We start from the raw sequence: 25,925 nt of genomic DNA on the forward strand, positions 1-25,925 counted from the left end.
GCTGCCACCACAGGAGAGAAGGGAGCTGTTGAGAGGAGGAAAGATACCCTGCCTGTACCCTGGACATCACTCCACTCCTGCCCAAACAAGCTTGCTGCTCCATCTATCATTCATTCCAGTGTTTTTCAGCGGGTTATCTTCAGAAGAACTTGAAAAAGGCCATCACTATGGTAACTATTCCTGACTCCCTGGAAAAAGCCCAGGGTTGTAAAAGTGAAGAGAAAAAGGCTGTTACAGGGTCAGAGTAAGTTTGCTTCCCATCAAATCCAAGATTTAATGTGAGGGTTCACTGGGGGGTGAAGGCGGTGAAGCCAGCATCTGAGAACAGTTTGGTCAAGATTAGAAGACAGACCCCCCACGGCACCCTAAGCTTACTCCACACTTTACAGGAATAAACAGGCTTTAATGATGGAGAACAAAGAATCTGGGAGATAGACGTTGAGTGTGAAAACGTTAAAGAAGAAATGGGCCCCGAGACCAAAGAGGAAGCAGCCAAGACTGTGGATGTTATTTTAGCAAGTTCATTTTGTCGCCTGGTTCTTTGCTTCACTCCAAAATACACTATTACATCAGACAGAGCATGGGAAACTACTCCAAATTGCCTAACAGTGTCTCGCTTATCTCTGTCAGTGCTGATGGTGGAACTGTTCATCATTAGCTGAGAATCACTTAAGCTCTTTGCGTCTATATTTTCAGAAACGATAATGTAGTGTGAACAGTGTTTTCTGATGAGATGGAATATTGGTCCAGAAACCTTGCTGAGAAGTCAGAGCTCATGTCTTTGACAATTTAGTAGCGTAATCCCTATTTATGATGGGTTACATTTACCTTAAAAGTAAATAAATGGAACAGAAGACGCAAATCCAAAGACTTATTTTTAGGACAATTAAGAAAGTCTGGATTTAAGAGGCCATTTTAAAAACATCTGATTGAAACAATAAGAAAGCACAGGAGAAAAGCACAGTAAAAGCATATTTATAGCAACCACATACACATTTTATTCACAAGAATGTCTCTGTGGGGTTCCCTTGGGTCTACTGGATGGACTTCTACCTCCAAAATTAAAGCTCGACCTAAAGATCTCTTCATTTTCAAAATAAGACATCAAGCAAACAAGTAGGGCTTTTAAACTAAAACTAAAAGAAAAAAAAAAAAAAAAAAAAAAAACGTGATGAAGGGAACACAGGTAACATGGACAGATTTCATGGAGATAAATGAAACACAATCAAATGTAGCTCAGATAAACCTGAATATCCGTCACCCAAAGCTAACGTCTCACTAAGGTTTTGTTAAGTTAAGCTATAGGTTGACTCTTGGTATCTCTGATTTTCCACATCTTAAGTAAACAAGTTGTGTGTGATTTAATTAGGGTTGTGGCAGTGGTCTGCATCAACAGCAGTCTCCTTGGATGGACAATAATCCCACAGTCCAATCTGTTGTGGGTTAGGTCATTTTTAGTGACAGCACCCACCTGTAAGACCAGGACTTTTGATCTTTTCAAGTTCTTTGTGGACATTTCCACTTTATAACACTTGAAGGAAGTGGTAATCTTCAGTTTTCTTCTGGGGACTTTTTGACAGGATTGCTTGCATTAATGCACTGTTGACCTCTGTTGTTCCGATAAGACTTGTAAGGTCATGTTTAAGGGGACAATTCTGCGCTGGGTATCAATCAAGTGTCCCTCAGGTGGCCACAGAGGAGACAATCTGGACCACTTCACTGTTCTCTCCCTGGATGGCACCTTGGATGGCGTCCTTCACCTCCATGTCTGTCTGCAAGGACGGGGCAAGCTCAGCAGCCTTGAGTCATGAGAGAGAGGCAAACACATGATGGTGAAGAAGATATTTTAAATATTTATCAACTTCAACTCAATTTTATTGTTCCCTTTAGGATGACTCCCTCGGGGAAATTTTAAAAATTCCAGTAGCACATTAGAAAGAGTAGCGCACAGATAGAAAGAGCATCACAGAGGAAATATGGTTAACTTATTGTACTATGGATGAGAATGAGGTGTGTGTGTATATATATATTGTGCCAGGTGTCTATTTCTGTGTGTGCATGTGTCACACAAGTGCCGCACAAGTAAGTGTTGCACCGTAGGTATAAGACAGTTACACCCCCCCCCCCCCACCCCCTTAACTGTCCTCCATACTTTATGTCCCCCAAGTGAGGAGTTGTAGAGTGTGATGGCATAATGGAGAAAGAAGTTCTTGTCCAGAGTCCTCCTCTCTGCCACCATCACCAGGGAGTCCAGTTTCAACATTTATGTAACATCGCATCTGATCAAGCACCTTTAAAATGGCTTAAAAAGGGGTAAAATGGCCCCAAGGGAGCTGAAACAGGAGAATAAGGAGAGATCGGAGAACAAGAACATGGTGAGTGACAGGCGGAGAGGGACCTGACAACAGATTGGCTATTTGTATTTGTAACGCTCCCAGGCTCCCTCCTCTGTGCTGGACAGACGAAGGTATTGTGTGGACTAAAAACCCCTTAAAAGATAAGAGGTTGATGAGTCAGTCTTGGATGATGACCATGAAGCATGACTCACTCCTTCCTTGAATGCACGCCCAAGATTTCCCAAGTACACCTGCAGCTTTTAATCCCCCTCCAGCCCAGTATACAATCACCAGGCAATAGTGACTGTATCCTGGGACGGACTACAGAGGAGAACAGCTGCAATATATCAACAGAAGCAGCTCACAAGCTTGATCATTATGGTGTTCGAGACACCCCGCCCCCCCAAACTACAACCCCAGGTAATTTAGAAATTTAGAAAAAAAATATATTGTTAATGGTGCATAGAGGCAGTTTTGGGGGTTATTTTTTGAAAACGTCATTGTCAACTCATTGAGGACTTAACCAGACAGCTCATGTAGAACCCTGTTTTTCACTTCTTATTTGAACCTGATGACACGTAAATGTGACGAGTCTGTTGGCAGCGAAGTGCTATTGCAGGCTAATAAAATTATTGGACTCAGGGACGATAAATACAACACAGTCAGTCACATAATTCAGCTGAGAAACAGCTGCAGCTGCCAAACACAGGAAGCAGACAAAAAGAATTGCATCCTGTTTGGATAAATAAGTTCTCTGTCATTAGACAACTGAATAGATAACCTCATTTTGCATTTCGCACATATTTAGGTTCTATGCAGTTTTGGAAATGGAAATGTTCTTCTTTATCAAAATTAGAAAACAACATCATTAGGTAAATTTTAATCGTGGGAATTTTATGGACTGAGATTTAAAAAAATCCTGATCTATGCTGTGTCTGATAGGAAGAGTAAAGGAAATGGTTTCACTCCACACAAACCATCGCAGCACTGACCCTGTAAATTTCCACCTGTCTCTCTTATGTATTTTCTGGTACCAAAATTTAGCCACATGTTGCAAATTAAAAACTGCTCTCAAGAATCCAAAAATGTTTGTGTTATCCACAACTTCATCTAGGTTGTGTAATGGAAACATTTTTTATATATAAAAAAAACAGAGGAAAATGCTGAGACAAATAAATAGAAATGCCCAAGTCATCTTTCAAGATCTTGTATAATTACTCCCATGTGTTTGGAAAGAGATGAGAGCAACACTTTTCAGGGGGAAAAAGAACGGCCCCAACCTTCCTCTGAACTTTGAACTGCAAGTCAGAAATGTTTACATGCAAGGACAAAAGCACAACTGTGAAAGCTACCTCATGCACCACCTCAACCAGACGCATATACAAACATGATCAAGTACCGGTACATATTCCACGCAAGACCATCTACTAAACCTGGTGAACTGCTCCACCACAGGACATTATCAGCACTGTTAGCAAGGAATGCAACAAAAAAATGACTACAATAATGTTCTGTTGGCTGATTTGGTTGACCATCTTCATCTAGATTCCCCTCAACATCTTTTAGAAACTCAAAATCTATCAAGACTTCAGACTTTGTCCTTTGAGTGGTGGAAAACAATCTGCAGAGCTCCGACTGCGCAGGTGCCTTCTGCCCAACATCACACCTGTGTCTGAGAGAGCGCTGCTTGGGCTTTACAGAATCAGGATTTCTGGGGCACTAGTGAGTTTAAATGAGCCAAGTTTAAACCCCAATGATTTCTGGAGGACATTTAAGACTGGCCAGATATACATTCAAAGTTCAAGCAGGAAAAACTGAAATAACTTGAGACACAAATAATGGATGGAAATGCATGCTGTAATTGCATTAACTTAATGTAATTAAATTATTTTGTATTTTGTTTGTATCCCACATTTTCAAGAGTCAAAAAACTTACAAGATTGCAACAAACATGTCGGTGTAGTGAAACTTCTTTGAAGGGAGAAAACAGCAAAACAATTTTATATTGACAGTGACGTCATTAAGCAGCGGTATCACACGGTAAAAACATAGGTAAAACATGGGTTTAACAATATTACAATATTACTAATTACTAACAGTAAGACTAACTGTGGGGAATTTTACCTCGTTTTTTGATCATACCAGTAACTATTACATCCCTAACTGTTTTAATGTAAAAAGGACTTCCTCAAAAATATTTATGGTAAGCATACTTTCAACTGCCATACCTCTCCATCATCATAGCCATCATCAAGTATTAATCAACATTTAGATATTTGAGACAATCAACATAAAGACAGATGGGTCCTAGCACTAATTTATTCTCACAGGATGATGTCAAATCAATCATTCGATGTCTTAAACAGCTCGAGTACTCAACTGGTGCAGTATGGAGCAAGTATTAATCAAATGCACTATTATCTTCTCTTCAAAATAAATTCTAGTTCAAACTTAATGTTGTATAAAATCCACGCCCCACAGAGATTATTAGACAACTGCGGACAACAAAAGGAGACTAAATCTAGCTGAGAGGGCAGGATTCTAATGAGTGTGATAAATGACAAGTCATCACATTCGGTCTCCACATGTTTTAGTGTGACGAATGTATCATCAATCACACTATAAACTTGGTAGGGGATCCTGGTTTGGGTGGGACTGGTATTTCACACAGCCACACATCATTTGAAGTCCTTTTTGTTTATACTTTAACGAAACAAAGACTTCATTGACATCTGCAAAGCAAGGCAGTGCCCATTTCAAGATGGGCTCTCAGAGGGGAGCAGAAATGACTTCATGTCAGATTGACTATATTTGAGGAAAATGTGATGGAATTATGCCGATCAAGTTTAATTTGAACCAACAACCCTCCAGTTACAGGACCGGTTTCTTTCCTCTGAGCCATGAGCCGCACACAAAGATCCACAGATTCAGCTGCAGCATTGCTAAATGATTAAAAATGGGAAACAGACGTAAACAGTCATTACTTAAACTGATATAGTTGCTGGGTTTTTTTGCAACAATGTTGTTCAGCTCAGCAATTCCTTTGGAACCAAAGGTGAGACTAAATACACAGGAGATTTTAGCCTGGCATTAAAACACCAAAGAAGAACCAGAACATACAGCACAAAAACTAGATAAGACAAACATGTAGCTAAGCCACACTAAGTAAGACAAGCCACTGGTGCGTGGATGTGTGGGTGTGGATGTGTGGGCGTGCGTGTGTGCGCTTACCTGAACAGCAGCTGCATGATCTGCAACAGGAGCAAGCTGGACGTACTGCACTTGGATGTCAGGGGGGAGTGTTGAGCCCTCTACTGTTGTTGTTGCCCCATCAGCTGATGCCACAGCTATTAATTGAGCGCCACGCAGAACCTAGGTCAAAAGAAAGGACAGAATTGGTGCTTTAGTAACCGCTGCAGAATACTAAATAATGCTAAATAAGACTTGGGGTGGGAGGTGGGGGTTATAAAATATCCAGTATTTCAAAATAACTTCATTTAAATACTTAAATAACATTAAAAAATAAAAATTATAAATTGCATTATTCATTATTTTCCTTTTTTGCAGTAGGCCTAAAAATACTGTCTACTGAGTTTTATCTTGAAATTAGAAATTCCAGTCTGAGAAAAATAGGTCAGTGGTCCTATCCTCCAATCGTCCCTCATTTCATGAGGTATGCCTCCTTGAATAGGGTCCCATTTCGATCTTTTTCTTGCTCCGTGGTCTTGGACTGAAGACATTGTTTTTGAGGCCTTTGACCAGCTCAGCTTTCTATCAACTCTCTTTGGGCTGGAGATGCTTATGAAACGCCAAACAGACATTAAAACTCTACACAGCACATGCAAACCTGCAGAAAATCCCAAACATTAATCAACAAAGTGTTTTGCCTCGAACCTTTCCAGTCATTCCACGTTGCCTCCCAACCCTCAGTCCACTTTTTACTTCAGAGGTAATGACAACCACACGTGCGCAGCTCTCTTTCAAGCTTACCCTCCTCTCTAAAAGACTTTGCCAGATTTACCAAAAAATCTGCTGCCTCATCACCACAATGCATCTAAGCCAGCCGGCCTCATGGAAGTCATTACTGCAACAAGTTGGCCTGACTCACCGATCAAACAAACAGGATGCTGCTAACAGAGACATGGATCCAGGCAAAGACAGACTCCAATAAAGTAGAACACTTTCATAACTGGGTCAAATGAATCATAGGGCTCGACCCATATAACATTCCTAATCAGTTATCAAATTAGCCTGTAGGGGAGATAAAAAAGCATAAAGAAAAAAGGTGAGGTTTGATTTGGGATGTCTGCCTTAGGGAATAATACTAGAGGCTAGTTAGCATAAGTAGCATAACAAGAGAATGTGGGCTGAAAACCAGTGGACTCTGGCACAGCTGCACAATCATATTTATCAAAGTGTCTACAGACCGATAAATCTACACCATCAGATTTGAATCATTCAGCTTGAAGAGAACAGTGAGAAACCAAATCCACAGACAGCTGTGTGCATGTGTGTGTGGGTGTGCGTGCATGTGTGTGTGTGTGTTTTTCATGGCACACATCAATAGTCCCACCCGCACTACATCATCAAGCCCAATTTCTGCAAAAGCTCAACATTCTGCAACATGTGTACATATATTGAATGTGAGCACATTTTGTCAGTTATGCAGTTACATATAAATGTTAAATTGATGATAAAAAGTTACGAATGCTGAGATTTCAAACCCTTCAAATAGAAATCATAAATGCTTGTCTCGCGTAATTACATTCTTAACCCCCATTTGAGAGTAGTTTGCATTCTCAGCTGTGAAGAGCCGCAAAGAGGCTCACAAAGGCACTCATAGTTGGAACGTTGTGTGAGATCTGCTGCGATTACACAGGAACATCTTGGACCAACATCCTGTCCCACGGCTCACTCTGTCAGAACAACTCATCTCCGATATTTGCAACGCTGTCAGGGTTGTTAAAGTATGACTCACACAAAAGAATAATCTATTTACACTCTGCATATTTGGCCATCTGATGAAAGATGCTCGGAAAAGTGGACCAGGACATCCAAACCACCCACAGGACAGGTGAGAAGCATTCGCGGCCACAATAATGCAACACAGTGCTAAGAGAAGAGCACCAAAGTTCATCTAAGATTCTGTCCTGGCTTTGCAAGCTTCGATTATCTTGAGGGAGAACAAGGAAAGAAAACTGAGCCATTTGCTGATGCTGTAATAGTTTCAATAAAGGATCCAGGACGTGACAAAAATGGAGCCCAAAGAACATTTCCCTAAAAAATGCACAATGTCCTTTCAATACAAAAACACATTCATGATCCCAGAAATGAAAACCAAAACGCACACAGGATAAACATGGGTTTAATAGTCTGCCTGCATCTGTGTTTACTTTGGGAAGTTTTTAATGTGCTTTTGTCTCTTTGACTTCACATGAAATCAGTTAAAGCTGAATAAAGAGCGCTCAAAGGGAAAATTTGTCATTCAGTGTCACTTCTGAATTTTTATATTTTGGCTGGTAATGGGAAAATCTTCTGCAGTCTGCATGTGAGATAAAAGATGGCATTAATTCCCAGGCTCCTAGGAGGTCTTATTTAACCCAGCTGTTAACCAGACAATCTCATGAGTCACCTGCTTAGTGTGCATGCGTATGTTTGTGTCTGAGTCTGTTTTTCAGGATTCTGATTAGGACTCGCTGTCGTCAAAATGCAATGGATGCAATGAGATTGTCATTTGAAGAAGCAGAAATCCAGACACAAGCAGGTTTTCTTGCTCTCCAAGGAGAGCCATGCAAATGCAATTCCAATCATTCCCAAAGGGATGTCTCTTTTCCTTTAACATCTGAATTAAAAAAAATCTAACCAAAACAGGGAAATGAAAACAGAAACATTTGGACTTTTGAGTGGCTGGAACTTCCTCTGAGCTTAACAACTGTCAACAACATCTGCAACTGCCAGCATTGGGTAGATATCCAAGGAGAAACATTATCTCCAGGAGGATATGTTGGGTGGAGGGAGTGGAACATGTAATGCTTGGCTGTGACTTGCCCATAAAGATGCCCACAGACACATGTGGTAAACAGAAACAGAACATATTGACCTAAATATGTCTCGTTGCAGTCAGTAACTTTTAGCGACTTTAACCGTTTTTTCTCAGAGTCTGGGGACATTTAGTTGGCCTTCAATACAACTCACAGAGAGAAAAAGTCAGAAGTATTTTGCTTTTCCTGGTCCTTCATGCATTGAGCAGTTAGGGTCCAAAATGGAGGCAAGGCCAAGCAATGGCTAAAAGGAATTTTTCTGATTCCAGGTTAAATTTTTAACAATTTTGGGCCACATAATTATGGTCCATATTATTTATCTATATGTTTTATCCAGAATGCCCGCCATTCAAAAAGGTTTTCTCTGATCTTCGTAAGGAATGAGCCAGTCAACTAAAGTGTCTTATGTCAGAAATTTTCACAACAAAAGATACAAGTGAATTTATTCTGCTTTCAATTATTGTGATTATAATAAACACGTTGATAATACCAATTCAGAGTTCAAAACAGCCAACAAAAATCATTTAATCAGGCCAGCATGCTTCCAATATCAAATGTTTTTCCTGACACACCAATGATGATACTGACATCAGTGCTGACTTCCACCGATCCAAACAAAACAGGAACAAGGAAGGAACATGTTCCAGGATCCATGATAGATTAAACAGCACACACAGACATCTAGTTTCACTCAGTATCATGGCTACACAAAATGCAACACCTGTCAGGATTTGACACCAGATTTATATCTGAATCATCCAGATTAGGCCTGAATTTAAATACACATTGTCCAATCGACCACATTAATAGTCCTACCACCAAAATAATGTACAAATAATCATCATGAAATACCAGGGCCATGACATTCAGCCTCTCCTCATCTCTTTCTCCACCCCCATGTGTTTTATGACCTTCTGTGAGTAATATTGTTGACTTGATACAGCTCATGTGACAGGCAACTTGTTACAATTTAAAATTAATTTAAAAACAGGATAGAAATCTCCAGCAGTCTAGGAGACCATAAAAGTGAGCTATTCGATCTTTCGTGGTTTCAGCAAAATTTCATCTTTGTCTCAAATTGTCAAAGTGCCAAAATATAACAAACCATGTTCCAGCCAAATACCGACAAGATGGTTGGTGGGAGGAGTGGAGGTTAGTGCACATGGGGATATAAATATAAATGTACTCACATAATAGTTGGAATAAGCTGAACCATCTTAGCACAGTTAGTGTAGCACAGATCAGCCTACTATATGTGCTGATGGTATTTATGGAAAACATATGGAAACATTGGGGAAATAGAGGGGGGAGCCTTCTATGTTTTGTTCTGTATTTACTTTCAACATCAACGGAAGTGACATCATGCAGGATCGGATAGTGCAGCTTTAAGTACTGTTTGAAAATGAAAATGTTGGGGGGGGGGGGGCGAGTTCTGAAAGCACTTGAAACTCTGTGGCTTATGTCATGTGCACATGGCGAATCAAAATGATGAAATGCAAACAACTTATGCGTTCTATTTACAGCCTCTGACCGAAGATGAACCATTGAGGGTACCCTCCATTGCACAGCATAAGAATGCTGAGTAACAAACACATGCAATCGAGTTAAAAACTGAGAAGTCCCCAATCTGTTTCCCTATATCTCTACATTGAAAAAGGATCGAAAACAAGAACTCTAAATCAGTGACTGCTTTCTTTTTTCCCATTTGCATTTAAATGTTGGGTGTGGCAGTAGATCGGTCCATAGGGGACTGAGCTGAAAGGCTGGGGGTTCTTGGCTTAAGCACCAGTTGCAGACCAATATTGGAAAGGTGTGCTGTTGGAACAATCTTTAGAGCAGTGCTGAGGTACCCTTGAGCCAGGAACCGAACCGCAAATGCTCAGGCTTCCTGTCTGGGGGAGCCTAGCCACTCACCCACAATTTTATAATAATAACAAAGAATGTGTAACTGAATTTCCCTTGTAGGATCACTAAAGTAAAATATCTTCAGATTTTTCAGTTTCGCTCCTACACTAATCAAACACCCATTCACTGGCGTTTACCCAAATGATTCTCCATGCAGCTGCTTCCTGTGCTGAAATAACAAATCACCAGAGACAAAGGCGTACCATACACCCAAACAGGACACAAGATACTGCTCTCACTGCCATGAATCAACGAATAAAACAGCAATTCCTCCAGCGCCGAGACGGACAACTATCAGTTTCCCATCTCAGTCTGGCTCTCAATAGTAAATCCTGGGAGAATCCAACAGATGCTCCTGAACCTCGATGGAACAGGTTCAACTACAGGGGGTTTGCTCATTGTTAGACCCAAATTCCTCAAAGCAGGATTCCAGTTATTAAATAAAAAGATGGATAAAGAGGATACAAACAGGAGGATTACGTTTGCTTTCATGGTTGGGCTCAGAAGATGCTGGGTTTTTACCACATCAATAATTCTCAGTTATGCAAAAGACCAACTGGAAAACTTGCAGGAATCAAATATAGATTTATTTTGCTCGTCTCTTGGAAATATGACTGCATTCATATTGGTTTTCCTGTTAGAGTTTTACGGAAAGAAATAAAGAATGGTAAAGACTTAAATGTAAGGATATCTAAGCGCATTTAAAGGCCAACAACTTTAATGTGGCACTCAAGTTTCTGTCCAGTTCACAGCACAACGGGCCACACCCACACAGAGATTGCATAAAACTGGATGAAAAAGCAAAGCAAATGTGTCTCAACTGCAGCTCTATTTTAGGAGGGACTTCATATTTATAGGGTTGTCTTGAGTCGATGACATCACATCTGCAAGTTGAATTTCCTCTATTAAGCTAGAGACATACAGAAGTATGCTTGAATGTATAGGTCAGTTTCTGCAACACTACTATGCAGACAATTGACATCACCAGTTCATGATGGCTGCACTCTTATCCCAGATTTTCTGGCTTTAGTTTTGTGAAAAAGCATTGTTCCACTTTGTTTATATCAATGGTCCTATTTAAACGCTAACAGGGAAAACATATCTCAACCAGATGGTCAGTCTTCTTTGCTTTCCTGTCTCAAATGTTTATCGTTCCTTATCAGTTGCTCCTTTCATGCTTCATCCATACCATCCATTTGGTCTCAATCAGTGCAGGGGGAAAAAATTACAGATCACAGTCTGAAAAGCACCAGATTAGGGGCTATGACAGTCAGGGGAGTGTAGAGGGACCGGTTTTATAGTTTGATGGGTTTTTCCTTCTCTTCTGTCTGCACAGGAGGGATTTTACAGGTCCAAAGTGCTTTTGCAATCCAGTTTTCCTCAACTCACATTAAATTCAGAGTGATTTTGGAACAAATACAAAGCTTTTGGACATTTAGAGAGGCAGACAATATCTAGTTGTATGTAACACACTGAATTGTTTCTACAGAATAAGAAAATCAAGTAGATTTCTAGACAGGGAGGCACCAAACAAAAAATGAATTAGAGGACTCTGCACTGCAACTTCATTTTGATGCTTAATGAAGCTGTGGCAGGGTTTAACCCCTATATCCTCAAAAGACAGACTACAAACATGTGATGTCAAACATCTAGCCTGTGGGTATCTGAGATGTGCTGTGATAAGGAATAAGTGGTCTTGACGCATATAATCACATTTTAATTAAGTACTACAAGCACAATGCAAAAACAGTGACATCATACACGGCCTGTTTGATTTAGATGTCTCTGTAAACACACCAATTACTCATCTGAGAAAGTACACAATAGGATTAGGTCTGAAGCTCATAAGACATCCATTACTCCAATATTTGGAAAAACTACATCACAAGCCTTTTGGAAACACCCATATCAATTTAATGGATTTATCGCCTCAAGGACGCTCCATGAGGAAACCCTTAAGCTTAGTTATTCTAGTTTTCATCAGAATCAAGACACCTTTGCACTTGACCCCTGTGTGTGAACAGCTTGACATACACCACAAAGGTTAAAGACTAATCACTGTATCGTTGCTTTGCCGATGGACTCATATCATTTTACCAATCAATAATGAGTTGAAAGACAGCAATAATAAGAATAATTCCTATTGCACAAGATCCAAAAGATGAGTAAGAGAAGAAGTGCTTGTTTATGTCTTGTGACGCTTTGTCTAAGCTGCATGTGATACACATGACATGCGGAAGATTTTATGGAGTAAAGACAGCTGGCATGTTACTTATCCGGGTTCTTTCCTTCGAGTCTAAGGTAATAGCTGCTTTGTTTATATTGTTACTAATCACACACAATTAATTGATATCAGATATTGCAGATATTCTATATATAAATTGATTGTTCTTTGGGGATAGTCCGTACTCAAAAGACGCTGTAATCAGCTGCTGTTGCCTGTTATGTTATAAAACACCGACAAAACCACCACAGATGCAGCATGAGAAAGGACTTCCTTCCCTTAAGCCCTCATTCTAGACAACCATATTGAATTCATAAATGAGCAGTTGGGCATTGGTCCATCCATATGTGGTCTGAAATGGTCTCACACACATGCAATCGACTTTAATTGAAATTCACGTGGAAAGAACACAGCAAGAGAAGGTGCCGACTGGGACCAATCATCTATGTCAGGCAGCAGAAGGACACTGAAAATATCTGAGGGACTTTATTGTATTTAACGCTGTGGCAGACCGTGTCCAACAGTAAGAAAACTAGAAAAACAAAGTCTGATCATACTGATCAAACACATAAGACTTTTCATCAACATGATAATGTTGTACAGAAACTCATTGACATGTGGATAAATCAATATACTACATTACTCTTATCTGTTCTATCTAAGACAGTTTAATGTAAACAGATCCTTACCTGCCCATCCTGGCCAACATGCACCTGGTGGATCTGAAGATTTCCCTGAAACAGAGAAGAGTGATTTTAGGTCAATATTTGAGGCCTCAAAATGTTTAAAGGTCATTTAAGGCCACAAGTCAATCGACCTTCTGGCTTTATTGGGAGCCATTAATCCACACCCTGTCTGTGTGTCTCACACCTGTCACACATCTGACTTATCCAATATTCAGTCTTTTTTTAACAACATTTTTACATACTTCTAATAAATTAGCGTCTACTAAAGTGTTATTTGTAGACCGTTGCTTAGCATGCAAAAACAATGGATGAATAATGGAACAAAAAGAGAAAAGTACATGCTGCCACAATGTGTTTAATGAAAGCGGCCCGTTCCTGTTGAAAACGTATGTATTGTAAATGTGGAGGTCTATAAAAGAAAATCTGGGCTCAATCATAAAGAACAGGAAGCTCATTAAAGTGTTTCTGCCTCCAAAACACTCCATCTCTCACTCGAGCACACGTGTAACCTTAACAAACACCAAATAGGAAAAGCATATGGCCAAGGTGTTAAATGCTTTTGGCCAAATGTTCTGCATCTGTGATGGACTGATCTGTGCTGTAGAGTGTCAGCCTCCTCTGAGAGAAGAAAGCTGCTAGGGTGGTCTAGGTCAGGGGTGGGCAAATCCAGTCCTCGAGGGCCGTATCCAAGCCAGACTTTCTGTCCTACAGGTAAATACTTTCACCTGGGGTTCCATTTACCTTGGTGAAAGTGGTTTCTCCCTGGTAGGATGCAAAGGCTGGATGGATTCCAACCTTCATGGATTGGACTTGCCCATCAGAGAAAGTCAAATCCATTCCTCGAGGGTTGAATTCAAGCCGGGATTTACATCCTACCAGGCAGGAAATGCATTAACAAAGGTAAATGAAACCCCAGGTGAAAGTGTTTGCCTGTAGGACAGAAAGTCTGGCTTGGATACGGCCCTCGATGCCCACCCCTGGTCTAGGTGGTCGTGTTCACAGAGCTGAAGCAGAGAGGGCCCAAGATAGTAGAAGCAGCTTAACATGATAAACTGTAATCCATGAATGTTGAGTCTGAAACAAAGCAGATGATTTAACGTATTTTGACCAGATGTGCTGATGCGCTACAATCTCTCAGACCAACCAGTCAGTTTGCAATTTATGTGAAACATATATATGAATCTGCAAAAACTGGATTTCAGATGACAGGTTTTTAATACCATAACATAATTATGACATCACATAAAAAGGTTGGGAGATGTGTAGTTTGGCCCAGAAATAGTGATATACTTCAGTAAAGAATGACTCAAGAAAGGGAGTGGTGGATTTCTCTATTCTCCTCTTTATTTCACATATGTGTACACTTGCCTCACTGTCCTGTGTGATTTGGACCTCCTCTCCTTGTGGAACCTGAGCAATGTGCAGCTGACCTTGTGGAATCTGAAGGACACAGATGAATGATGACAAGTTTAAAGTGCAAGTTACACAGAGGGAATGAATCACGATATTTACAGAGCTCTGTCTTCTTTCATACCTCCCACCATTTTTTCTGCAGTTCATTTGCATACTATGATTCATCGTCTTAAGAAATCTGCCTGGCCTCATTTTGATAGCTGACTTGCAGCTATACAGTATTCATCCATGTACTGTACATGCTGGGGTCTTTGGAAGGTTTAGTACTGTGTTTGTGCAGAACTTTGAATGTTTTTCTGTAGTGGGAGGCATGATTTGTTCTGTTCCCTCACCTCCATTGCTGCTCCTCATTGGAAGAGGAGCTACTAAAGCAATAAAAGGATTATATCTCCTAACAAAGAAAAGGCAAAAATGAGCGAGGTTCAGAGTAAAAGCCCACATGAATGAACAGTTTATTAGCCATAAATGAATACACAGTAATATTCAATGTTAAAAAGTTCACAAGGATCAGATACCAAGCACAATTCCCTGAATTAATCCAGAGGGAGGAACATGCCATACCAAAATGAAAATAAACTACAAAATCATACCCTACAGCTCATTAGGTTGGTTCATATAAATGTTGCTTATAAATGGATAACCACCAAGCATTGAGACACACAATCATACGCACCACCTGAACTTGTCCATCCTCGCTGATTCGATGGAACTGGACCTGTTGATTGGCCAGTGTATAGTGCAACGTTTGCTGTGTGGCGGTTTCAATGTGGGGCGCTTCCTCCACCATGGTTCCCTCTGTTTAGTGAAAAAAAAAAAAAACTAGTGTGTTTTAGTGAACAAAAAATGAATACAGCAAAAGACACAAATCCAACAAACAAATAAAAAAATGAAGTCGCTTAGGGTTAGGGTTAGACTAATACACACCCAGGCACCGTGATGCAAGATGCTTTTGCAACCTCATCCTAAAAAAATGGCTAATTGAGAGGCCATCTGCTCAGCGAGGGCATGTTTATACTTCATCAAATGGCAAAACACACCACAAGGCCTTCAGAGCTGGCCATCCAAACATACATCACCGCAATTAATGCAACCTCAGACTACCCCACAACCTCTCTATCAGCACGCAAAGACCACGGAACAGATGGAGAGAACATAGTACAGTACACAAAATAAACCAACATGCTATTTCCCTGTATGTGATTGGAAAGGGAAAAGGGAAGGCTAAATTAAGAGTCTAAAACTATCTAAACTACTATAAGATGCTATAATATTTTCTAGTTTTCATCTGGTTCGCATTTACACTTTCAGCAATAAATAACAACATTTTCAAACTAGGGATGCACCAATCCACATTTTTCACTTTGAACCCATTATCTGAATTCGGATATCTAGCAATAACGATACTATTCTAACAGCATCAGCGGACATGTTGTGTGGAAAGGCTGACTAGCCCCAGTGTTGCTCAATGCTTGCCTGCTAGCTGCCAGGCTGGAAACTGTGGAAGGGATTTCCTGAACGGAGGTGTTAGTTTCTCATCTAATTAAGACACGCCTCCATTCAGGAAATCCGCTAACAGACGAGCTGGCAGGAATCGCTCGTGGAGTCATTTTAGCAGACAATGTTAAGGAACACACATAACCCATGATTCGGAAAATTTCCGTAGGTTAGATCGGAATCTTCCGATCCATAAATTACACCGCTATCGGAACCCAATACAGATTCCGATCAGATCTGCCCCATCCCTATTTTAAACAAATGAAGTGTCCATTTCTATTCCGTAAATTAGTGACCTATTATCAGAACCATTTGAATTGCTTTGTGTCTTTTACATTCTAGTGTGTGTGTGTGTGACCTGCAAAGGCAGGACCCACCCCAGATATGTGCACACAGGATATTTGGTTTTTCCCTGCAGCCCATTCCCTTGTCAGAGGTGAGAGGTGATGGCTCACAGAGAGGGAAGAAGGGCGGCCATTGTGTGCAGATTACAGCCATCTGTAGCCATACATACTGTATCTGTGTTTTGATCTTAAAATAGCTGTAGCACAGCTACTAAAATAAGGGGACACTGGGGTCAGTGAGTTCAACTGACTGCATGTTTCTATTTATTCGCCCCTCCTTTTTCCATAACACTTTATTCAGTTAAAGTGAAAAGAAAGGATGATTTTGAATCATTTATGTTTTGAGCCAAAATTGTTGAAATTGAGAAGAGTACCGTATATCTTGTTAGGGCTGCACAATTCTGGGAAAAATATGAATCCTGATTTTTTGTGGTTCTCTGGCCCAATGTTTTTTAAAGAAGCAAAGAAACACTGAAATGGTCATTAATTAAAGAGTGTGAAACAGTGGGATTTCCTTAGACCAGCGTGCAGATGTTCATACGATAGGTTTGTTAGGAGAAGGGGTAGATAATAAATGCAAAACTTCTGAATGCAGACATTTAGATGATGTGATAGCGATCTAAGTGATGCTAATGGATCATTTCTCAAGTAAAGACCTGCACTGATTTGCTCAGAAGTCATTTGTTGATATGCTATGAAATATGTAGCTATTGCTGCTGAGTGATATGATGGAGGAAAATATAACATCTGTAAATGTAACATAGAATATGTAACTAGTACAAGGTATACTATTTTATAAAAAAAAAAAAGATGTAAAAAAGATGAGAAGCATGGCTTTGGACGCCATCGAGGACATCACCGTATAAAACAAAACAAGCCTTGAAATGTGCATAATTTACAAAATGTAAATAAACAAGTAAATCGTGGAAAGACTTCCTGAGTAAACGCCACACACTCCAGAGCATTGGTACAGCGCATACCGTTACTACTTTGTGAAGCTGCAAAGAGGGCAAAGCGCATTTTGCAAAGCACTAGTTCACAAGTTCGGGCAGGCAACTATGTACCACTTGAGTTTTCAGTGCTATCAATTAATGCTCCTTATTCCAGCCTACCTTGGCTTTCCTCCAACTTAACTCTCACTCACTGTTAACGCTCAACTCAATCACGTGATATTAGGGAGCTTTATCATAGGTTGAGGGAGGAGGCAGGTGCAGAGATGCGTTTGGGGGCCATTAAAAATCAAGGAGGAAAATAGAAGCATTCGTGGTAAAGCTTGCGAAATAAAATGTAAAAAAAAAAAAAAAAGAAGAATCCTTGCTTTTAGAAAATGAGATCAGGAGTATATCTGAATCAAGATCACAATTTTCTACAATGTATTGTGCAGCCTTAGTACTTGTCATTCTTTAATGACAAGAATAAGATTAATCGCCCCCCCTTTGCATTCCAGTGACTTTTGCGTTTTCCTCTGGGAGCTTGGAGGCTTAAACCCATCATTCAAATATGAATATTGTACTAACACCACCAGATCTGGCCACATGATACAGGAAAAGCTTCTCAGGGCAGAATAAAAAACAAAACCACCCCAACTTGCAAATACACCAAAAACAGTTTGTTATATGGTTCGAAGAACATTTCAGAGAGTCATCAGAACTTGGGACGCATGTTTCAGTACCTGAAGTGCGAGGCGTACGCTTGGAGAAGCTCTTGACAGCCAGACTCTGACCACGCTGCTTGCGTCTCCAGGCTGTGCGACACTTGGAATCGATGCTCTGCTTGATACGGTACCAGTCTGATTCAGAGATGCCAAATTTGTGGAACAAGTGACCTGCGGAGAGGAAAAATGCCATCACATCACTCATTTCAACGATTTCAAAATCTTCCCGCCAAATGATCCCGAGTTATCACAGGAACCGCATGGAACAACAGACATGTAATCAGTCAACTGTAAAGTGCAACAGGCAATACAAGATTGTACAGTGGGTTGTTTTCCTGAGACCATATGTTATTGCACAAAAACTGCTCTTCTGCCTTTTTTAGAGAAAGCAGAACAAGTCAAGCAAAAGTCACCTGGCTCTGCTCCACACTCTACATACCTTAGTCAGGCCAAATCTGCATGTAACTACACCCACACTGCTAGGAGGAAACAAGAGTTTATCGAGTTTACCGTCACTTTACAGATGTGTCCTGCAGGTGGCAGAAGCTACAGCTAACAGACCCTGTTTTTAAACAATATATTAACTAATTATTCCACACCAAATGTAACTTCATGTACTCCGTGGGAATGACAGTAATTGACACTCATTTATCCAGGAGTGCTTTCATTTGGAGACGGGTATTTTGTAAAATAGGTTGCACATTTCTGCATGTTTTCAATAATGAGTGGATGTTTTTGCGGTTCACCTTGGGAATACAGACTACATATTTCTGTGTTTAATTTAAAACTGTTTTTTGAGCAGAAATCAAATGGTGTGAGGCCTCAGACCTGATTTACTGCTGCAAGAAGGGAAAGATTTAAACTTAAGACTTACAAAAAAAATATGCAAAAATTGTGTAAAAACAATGAGTTAGACGGCTGTTTCCAGAAACTCAATCAGCCGTTTTTGATAAATTCACAGCTGTGAAACATTTGGAACAAAGACGCTCGATTCAAGAGTAAAATGCTAAAATAAATGCAGTTAAAGTCAGACTTCAATCTTTTGCCAAGTCGTCGCCCACATTGTATCGCTAATAAATATTCTGTTTCAGGTCAGTTAAGATCATTCATTTAGATCATTTACCTTAGCTGTTACGTCCTTCATCACATTCCTAAAGTGTCAGAAATTAACACACACTTGGTTTTGAATTTAGGTGTATGGTGGCAACTCCAATCCTCCAAATCTGTTGTTCTTTTGGCAACAACTATGCTAGTTATTTTCATCAGTTTTTCTGACCTTCTTCAGTTATTTTCAATACAAACGGCCCATCTGTTACTGGGCATTAACTTCCTGGCTGATTTCCTTTGATGTCCCTTTAATGTTTCCAAATTATTGTAGATCCTCCTGATGCCATCTATGCTTGATGCTTGTGCCTGCAATTTGGGATGGAGCTCTTCAAATCAAACATTCTGGCCAAACATTTCAGGGTTTGTTTCAACAGCCCAGAGGCCAGTTTTGTGAAATGAAAGATCTTTGTAGACATATTTATTTAAAAACTGAAGTGTGGTTTTATCCCGGTGGTTTTGGAACAGCAGCTTCCTGCTTTGTTGAATTGGGTTGTGGTGACTTTTACCGTGTATGTAGACACTTTTGTACATGTTTTCTCCAACAGGACTGTAGATTATCAACACAAAATTTGTGAAGTGGTTAAAAGCATGAGGGCATGTAAACGTCTGACTTCATCTAGATACTCCACCTTTCATTCTACAGAGAACTAGCTACAGTATGAAGCCAGGAAATGCTACACTTTGTTGATCCATCGACAGTGATGTCAACTCAGGACTCACAGCGGATGCCGTAGATCATGAGAGGATCCAGCTGCTTCTTGCCATGTTTGCCTTGGCCAGAGAGGTTTGACATGGCTTGGACCTCTCGGTGGAACAGATAGTCCAACAGTGTCAGTGCCATTTTCTCCGCTGTGCGACAGTTGGTGGTGACGTGCAGCATATCGGCTGCAGACACTGGGCAGCGAACTCGCATCTGTGGGTTGTTCTCATCTCCCAGCCAGGTGCCCTCTGGGAAATCCTCTAGATGAAGCACAAGAACTGAGTTAGTAAAGCACTCCTTAGGTACACAAGCAGACAATATGAACTTGACACACAGCAGTTCACAGACTGACAAGTCGTGTACAACAATACACAACCACAGACAAACTTCAGATAATACCACAGCACACCCTGGTGGCCTAAAAGAAATTATCTCTTTGTTCTGAAAGACAGACTTAATAAAATACGGTTTTAAATTACAATAATTATCGCTGCAAGCTAAAAATCATAATACAAATGTTAGACAATCTGCTGTCTTCCAAATAGGCAGTATAATCTGTGTGTCAAAGACAAGGTTATTCATATTTGCTTGTTTCACTCATCAATTTCATTACCGTAAACTGGAGGGTTAAAACATTAGGCTTTAAAACACACCACATTTACATCATAATCACAGAATGAAAGGTAACACTTTTACTGCATCATATATTGCCTTTGACACACATCATTCCTTTAGACCAAAGGTTAAAAATACAATGACAAACAAGGTAATTTCAGTCACGCCAGCACATGATTGACCAGCTATGATGAGATCATTAGTGTACAGAAGGTGTATTTATGTGTATGCAGCAGTTAAATGACAGTACCTTCTGCGTTGAGTGTGATCAGCGTGACATTTTGACCATTTGGGGTGTTTAAGGACTGGCTACCATTACAAACAGAGTCACTGGTTTCCGAGCCACTCTCTTGTTCCTCCTGACTCTCGTCCTGGACAGGCACTTTCACGAGGATTGTATTTTGCCGCTTCCGGGTTGTACTGAAAACAAAGGTCAATTTGTCATTAGTTCGTTCAAACAGACATGCAGTTATAGTGACGAGAGTATAAATGACTTAATCCACGTCTTCCTTTCCACTGTAAATTAGGCTTTACACAGTTGGGAAGTTTTGAGACCAATTAGCGAATTTAAATAAACCATAATGATCATTATCCTGTCACCTGAGGGAGCAATGTGTGAGCAATTTTAGCCCTTAAAACCTGACTGAAATGAAAGTTATACATCAATGACCTCTAGGGGGCGACAAGGACTTGGAATATACAAGCTCAATCAGAAAAAAACAAAATAACGTTAAAAATTTTACTTATTACTTTACTGTACTAAAATTGCTGTTCTCTTACAGCAGCCGGTGGAATTCTTGAGCATGTGGAAGTTTCAATTTGAGTTGATCCTCTGAACCGCCAACCTCAGCAGTGAGATGACGTGTTGTGAAATATCTGGGGTGAAACTAATCGAAGGACCGTCTCAATTTGGAAGGCTCTCAACACGGGAACAGGTGGTTTGCAGGTGACATCACGCCGAATGTCACAACTACAGATGGGAGGCAGGAAGCGATTTCCCCATGGGAAAAAGCCGAGACTAACATTTGTGCTGTCTACGGCTGTATCAAGCAATAAAATCGAGGAAAAAACAAAAGCTGTTTTCGCATTCAGAATGTAGACACTGAAAAAGGGGAGAAATGTAAAAGGTAGGAAAAGAAGGCAGGAGAAATCCCCTTCATGCAGTGTGTATGATCACATTATACTATTTTTACCTGCTATGTGCAGGCTTACCCAACACTTTTGATTACTCCTTTCCATCATTAAAAATTACAGTACTGTTCTCTACTTCCTGCCCCTACTGACGTTTGCGTGTAAATGGAATCACAGGACTGCAAACCACCTATACGCAGGCCGGTGTAGCTCATTTAGTCCAGCATCTACACGGTATGTGTGCCCTGGGAGGAGATAGCACAGACCAATTCTTGTCACCACTTCTCACTATCACAGCTGTACAGTCGGGCACGGTCTAAAGCTTGTGTTCTTTGTCAAAGTGCCTGATAAAATTTGTTGCTTTAAATCATTTTGGAGATGTTGGGGCCCGAGGTACATGTTGCAGGGAGCCTTCATTTCATCTCTTGTTCATGTTGATGGAGTTCAACACCGCCAACATGTTGCTTGTACAACAACTTTATTGTCCGTCACATGACAGATCTCAGAACATGAACACTACAAGGACTGCAAAAACACTTGATTCTCATAGGTTAAAATGTGTGTTTTACATCTTTGTGGTTTCTATGTTTTGAGTCTGTCACCATGTCGGTGAAGTGAACATTCTGCAGAGTAAATGAGACAGATAAAACACAAGCCATCTGCAATCTAAGCAACAGAGGCATCTACAAAGTTTTAAAATGACAGGGACATTATTGATCGGATAATTGAATGAAGGTAGGTACTGTTATCAAGGTTTGGTGTGAATATGAATAACTCACTTGCTCAGCAGATTCTCCAGGGGTGTTTCTTCATGCTTAGTTTCTTTTGTATTTTCACTGCTGACTATCACATTAGTCTGAGGAACAACACTGAAAAACAACTTCAACTTCAACAACTTGACCACATTAACTGACATGTTTACATGTGTATTTTCACATCATGTTACTCTACAAACCCCTAAACATAAGAGACCTTAGCAAAGTGTTCTATAACAATAGTTTCACTGGATAGTAAATTAGAGCATATGTCAGTCATCACATTAACTCTGAATGTGCTGATAGACGAGTGTTGTACTTTACCATCGTACTTTGTTCCAAGTCTGGGTTGCTCCCTGAGGAGACCCTGCAACCATCGGGACTTGGATAGGAATCTTCGCAGATGTCACCATGCTATCTAGTTTGCGTCCAAGTGCTTTGCATGTTGCATCCAGAGCGTGCAACTTTAGTTCAATTCCTTCTAGTCGCTGGGTGACTGATGCATTTAATGAGACAAGCATGTGCTGGAAGAACCAACAAGAAGTGAAGTTTGGGCAGTTTAACATGAACATAAATATTTTTAAAATGTTTATTTTAATATGTGACTGATGTGGACAGTTTCAGCACCTTAATAACGGAAATGTCTGAGTTATTATTACTCTCTGGGCCAGTGCTTAATTTCATCTTTTTCTTCTGAGGTTTTTCTCCATCATTTTCATGATTCTCCAGCATATCTGACATTAGATGAGTTGAGAGACATTGTTAAAATCTCTAAGACGTGTCTTCAGACAACAGATTTAAACAGTGCATGCTTAGATTTAATTGTATGACTGATTGTTAGAGTCTAAATATTATTTATCAAATAGATATTAATATAAGTACTTTACCAGTACGGTCATCCTGGTTAAACTCCTCCACTGTTATCTGCACAATTTCATCCAAGTCTTGTTCGGACATTGTATACTGAGATAAGTGAGATTAATATGTGATCATCAAACAATACTTTCAAAGCAGGTGGTGGTAGGCATGCATGCATGTATATCCTACAACACTAAATGCAAATAAAAGTATGATCTAATCTTTATTTAGGCTCTACACCTATGATTTTGAGAAGTTGCACTGTCTGTAAGGCTGTAATAATAATATTAGAACCATTATTGCATGGAAAAAATATTGGTGGAGAAAGAATTGATAGACTGCAAAAATATTAACCTTAAAAAACTTAATGCAGATTGTTTCTACCATTTTTTTAAGCATATTACAATGATATCCTACAGTTATAGCTCTTTGTGGAAGGAGTATGGACAAGATGCTCGAATGACCTTACTTTTAAACTGGTGTCAAAACTTAACATTGGTAGCTTCATATGAGGAATTTCATAAAGCTGATGAGGGATAAAACAACAGCGAATACCAGCATTTATTGGATGTGGTGGCAATAGTGGCGATAAATTGTGCCAAATGTGTATATTAAGGCCACCCCAAAATAATTGCTATTGTAACTGACGACACCGCAAAATAAGATAATGTTGAGGCGTTATTGTGACCGTCGGGTACTAGCTCAGAGCTGTTCCTTAGCTTCAGCTACAGTAGCTACTAGCTATTGGGCGGGGAGTCTCTTGGCGGTTATCAATAAAACTAAATTTAAAAAAGAACCTTAACTTTCAATGGGGATATTATTTGAGTAAATGGGCATCGTTCTTATTCTATCATGTCACAGCTTTTACATAGACAGCAGGGCAATAATACGAAACAAAGCTCAATGCAAGCTACATCCAGTGGTTAGCTTGCATGTTAGCTCGCAAGCTGGAACGGTACAAATGATTTGCTCTTTGAGCTAACGAGGCAGTTAGCATTGAATGGGGCCTGACAACAAACGAAAAGTATCGTTCGTGGAGTGAAAGAAGAAAGAACCACACATTTTTATTTAAATCGAAATCCTTTGTCTCCGGGTGTACGCGCCATGCAAGTACCCTCGAAGATTGGCTTATATTACCGTGTGAATGATGAATTCTCGTGTTGTTTGTAGAGATTCCGATAACGGCGTCGTTCCTCGCGAGAGATGAGCTCGTGCCTTGCTGCGCGTAGTCCGCAGATACTCAGCTGTGTCAGGAGGGGGAGCAGGCCGCCGCCAAGCTACGCCACGATACGATTCTGAATTCAGTGCAAAATGATTTTCAACATGTGTGCGCCGGTCAAATTCATTTAATGGTATTATAAAATACTATGTTCGAATACTATTTCGACAGCCCGAACAAGGAAAACATTTAAATGACTTTTAGAAAAAAAAACCAGCATTGATCCAGCCAGGAATCGAACCTACAATCTTCTGATCTGTAGTCAGTCGCATTATCCTTTAATATAAGGATATTTATGTTCATGTTAACGAGTTTATAAACATCAGTATACTGCCTGACAAATATAACAATATTTGTGTGTCAAAGGTAAGGCTATATATTTGTTGTTTCACACAAACTGATCATCTATGTTGTAGTTAATGTGTGTAGTTGCAGTATCTGATTGATAGGCGGCGCTGTGCCCCTTTTCTTTATGGTAATGTACAAGCAGGATTAGAGCAAGTCACGCAGACCAGCAATGTCTGTCAAGTCAAGTCAGTTTATTTATATTGCACTTTTTATACAGATTGATTAGCACAAAGTGTTCTTGGTAGTACATGTGGGAGGTTATATTAAAACCTCAGTCCCCTGTATGTCGCTGCTTTGTCTTCATTTATACTATCCATAGAGGATATGACATCCTACGTGTTAAAAGTGAAGGGTAGATACACCAGGTTTTAAAACATACATTTTCCCCATATATAGTTATAGAATGTAAAGTAATCTTGTGGAAAGGTAACAGTTTTCAGCATCATATTGTCTTTTCCATCACTAATTTAGACCAAACCTTAAAAATGCATCAACAACGTAGGATGATAAGAGGGTACCATGGGATAGGTTAGCATCTCCGTTTACAATTTGTTTTAATAAAAAGGAAAAGGAGAATTAAACATTTTTTTTAATAAGTTTTCATAGTAACTGTTAAACTGGTCCACTTTCTGGAAGACCCCCAGATTTAATCTGAAGACATAAAGAGAAACTTACTTGAACTTTGGCTTCTCCTCTGCAGGTCAAAAGGGAACAGTTGATGTGTTAGAAACACAGCCGTGTTTATGGTTGTTAATTATTTCAAGTAATCTTTTTACTCAGATCAAAGGTCTGTCAAAGTTTTAGTTCAGTTAAAAGGGAAACTCCTTAGCTTTTACAATCACTTTCGTCAGTTCACTTACAGAAAATTTACGACATCAATAAAAGATTTAAAGTGTGTGTGTGTGTGTGTGTGTGTGTGTGCTTTTGGCTTGACCCCCAAATCTTTTTTAAGCTCAAAGATAATTTCCCTGTTTCCATCTTCGTGTCAGCTTTATTTCATGCAGATCACAGCAACACTCTTGTTAGCATGTCTGGATTGTTCTGCTCTCAGTCTTCTAACATTTATTTTCAATGTTCAATCTGCGGCCTGAGATG

At 39.9% G+C, this 25,925-nt stretch overlaps 1 protein-coding gene across 2 annotated transcripts; it reads right to left on the reverse strand.

Moving 5' to 3' along the window:
• Window positions 1–974: 974 nt before the first annotated feature.
• Window positions 975–25,925, reverse strand: banp (BTG3 associated nuclear protein). Of its 2 annotated transcripts, none has more exons than XM_003967301.3 (14): window positions 25,506–25,923; window positions 24,401–24,558; window positions 23,293–23,368; window positions 23,033–23,139; window positions 22,730–22,929; window positions 22,430–22,519; window positions 20,770–20,939; window positions 19,925–20,164; window positions 18,116–18,268; window positions 15,279–15,400; window positions 14,561–14,632; window positions 13,196–13,240; window positions 5,568–5,708; window positions 975–1,799 (listed from the first exon to the last, which is right to left on the reverse strand). In XM_003967301.3, the coding sequence occupies exons 3-14, from the start codon at window positions 23,360–23,362 to the stop codon at window positions 1,683–1,685; spliced, it is 1,527 nt and encodes a 508-aa protein (XP_003967350.1). In that variant the 5' UTR covers window positions 23,363–23,368; window positions 24,401–24,558; window positions 25,506–25,923; the 3' UTR covers window positions 975–1,682. The 2 variants fall into 2 exon arrangements, with proteins under 2 accessions (XP_003967350.1, XP_029697030.1); XM_029841170.1 differs by lacking the exon at window positions 975–1,799 and adding an exon at window positions 1,808–5,278 and having other exon boundaries at window positions 25,506–25,925.

Source organism: Takifugu rubripes, chromosome 9, assembly GCF_901000725.2.
Source record: "Takifugu rubripes chromosome 9, fTakRub1.2, whole genome shotgun sequence".
NCBI lineage: Eukaryota > Metazoa > Chordata > Actinopteri > Tetraodontiformes > Tetraodontidae > Takifugu > Takifugu rubripes.

Bases quoted from the DNA above. Each gene is read 5' to 3' on its own strand.
- banp (XM_003967301.3), bottom strand. From the start codon at position 23,362: ATGTCCGAACAAGACTTGGATGAAATTGTGCAGATAACAGTGGAGGAG. The intron at 22,520-22,729 runs GTAAAGTACAAC...GTTGTTTTTCAG, and splicing joins ACTTGGAACAAAGTACGATG to TGTTGTTCCTCAGACTAATG. The intron at 14,633-15,278 runs GTGCGTATGATT...TGTGTCCTTCAG, and splicing joins AGGATGGACAAGTTCAGGTG to ATTCCACAAGGTCAGCTGCA.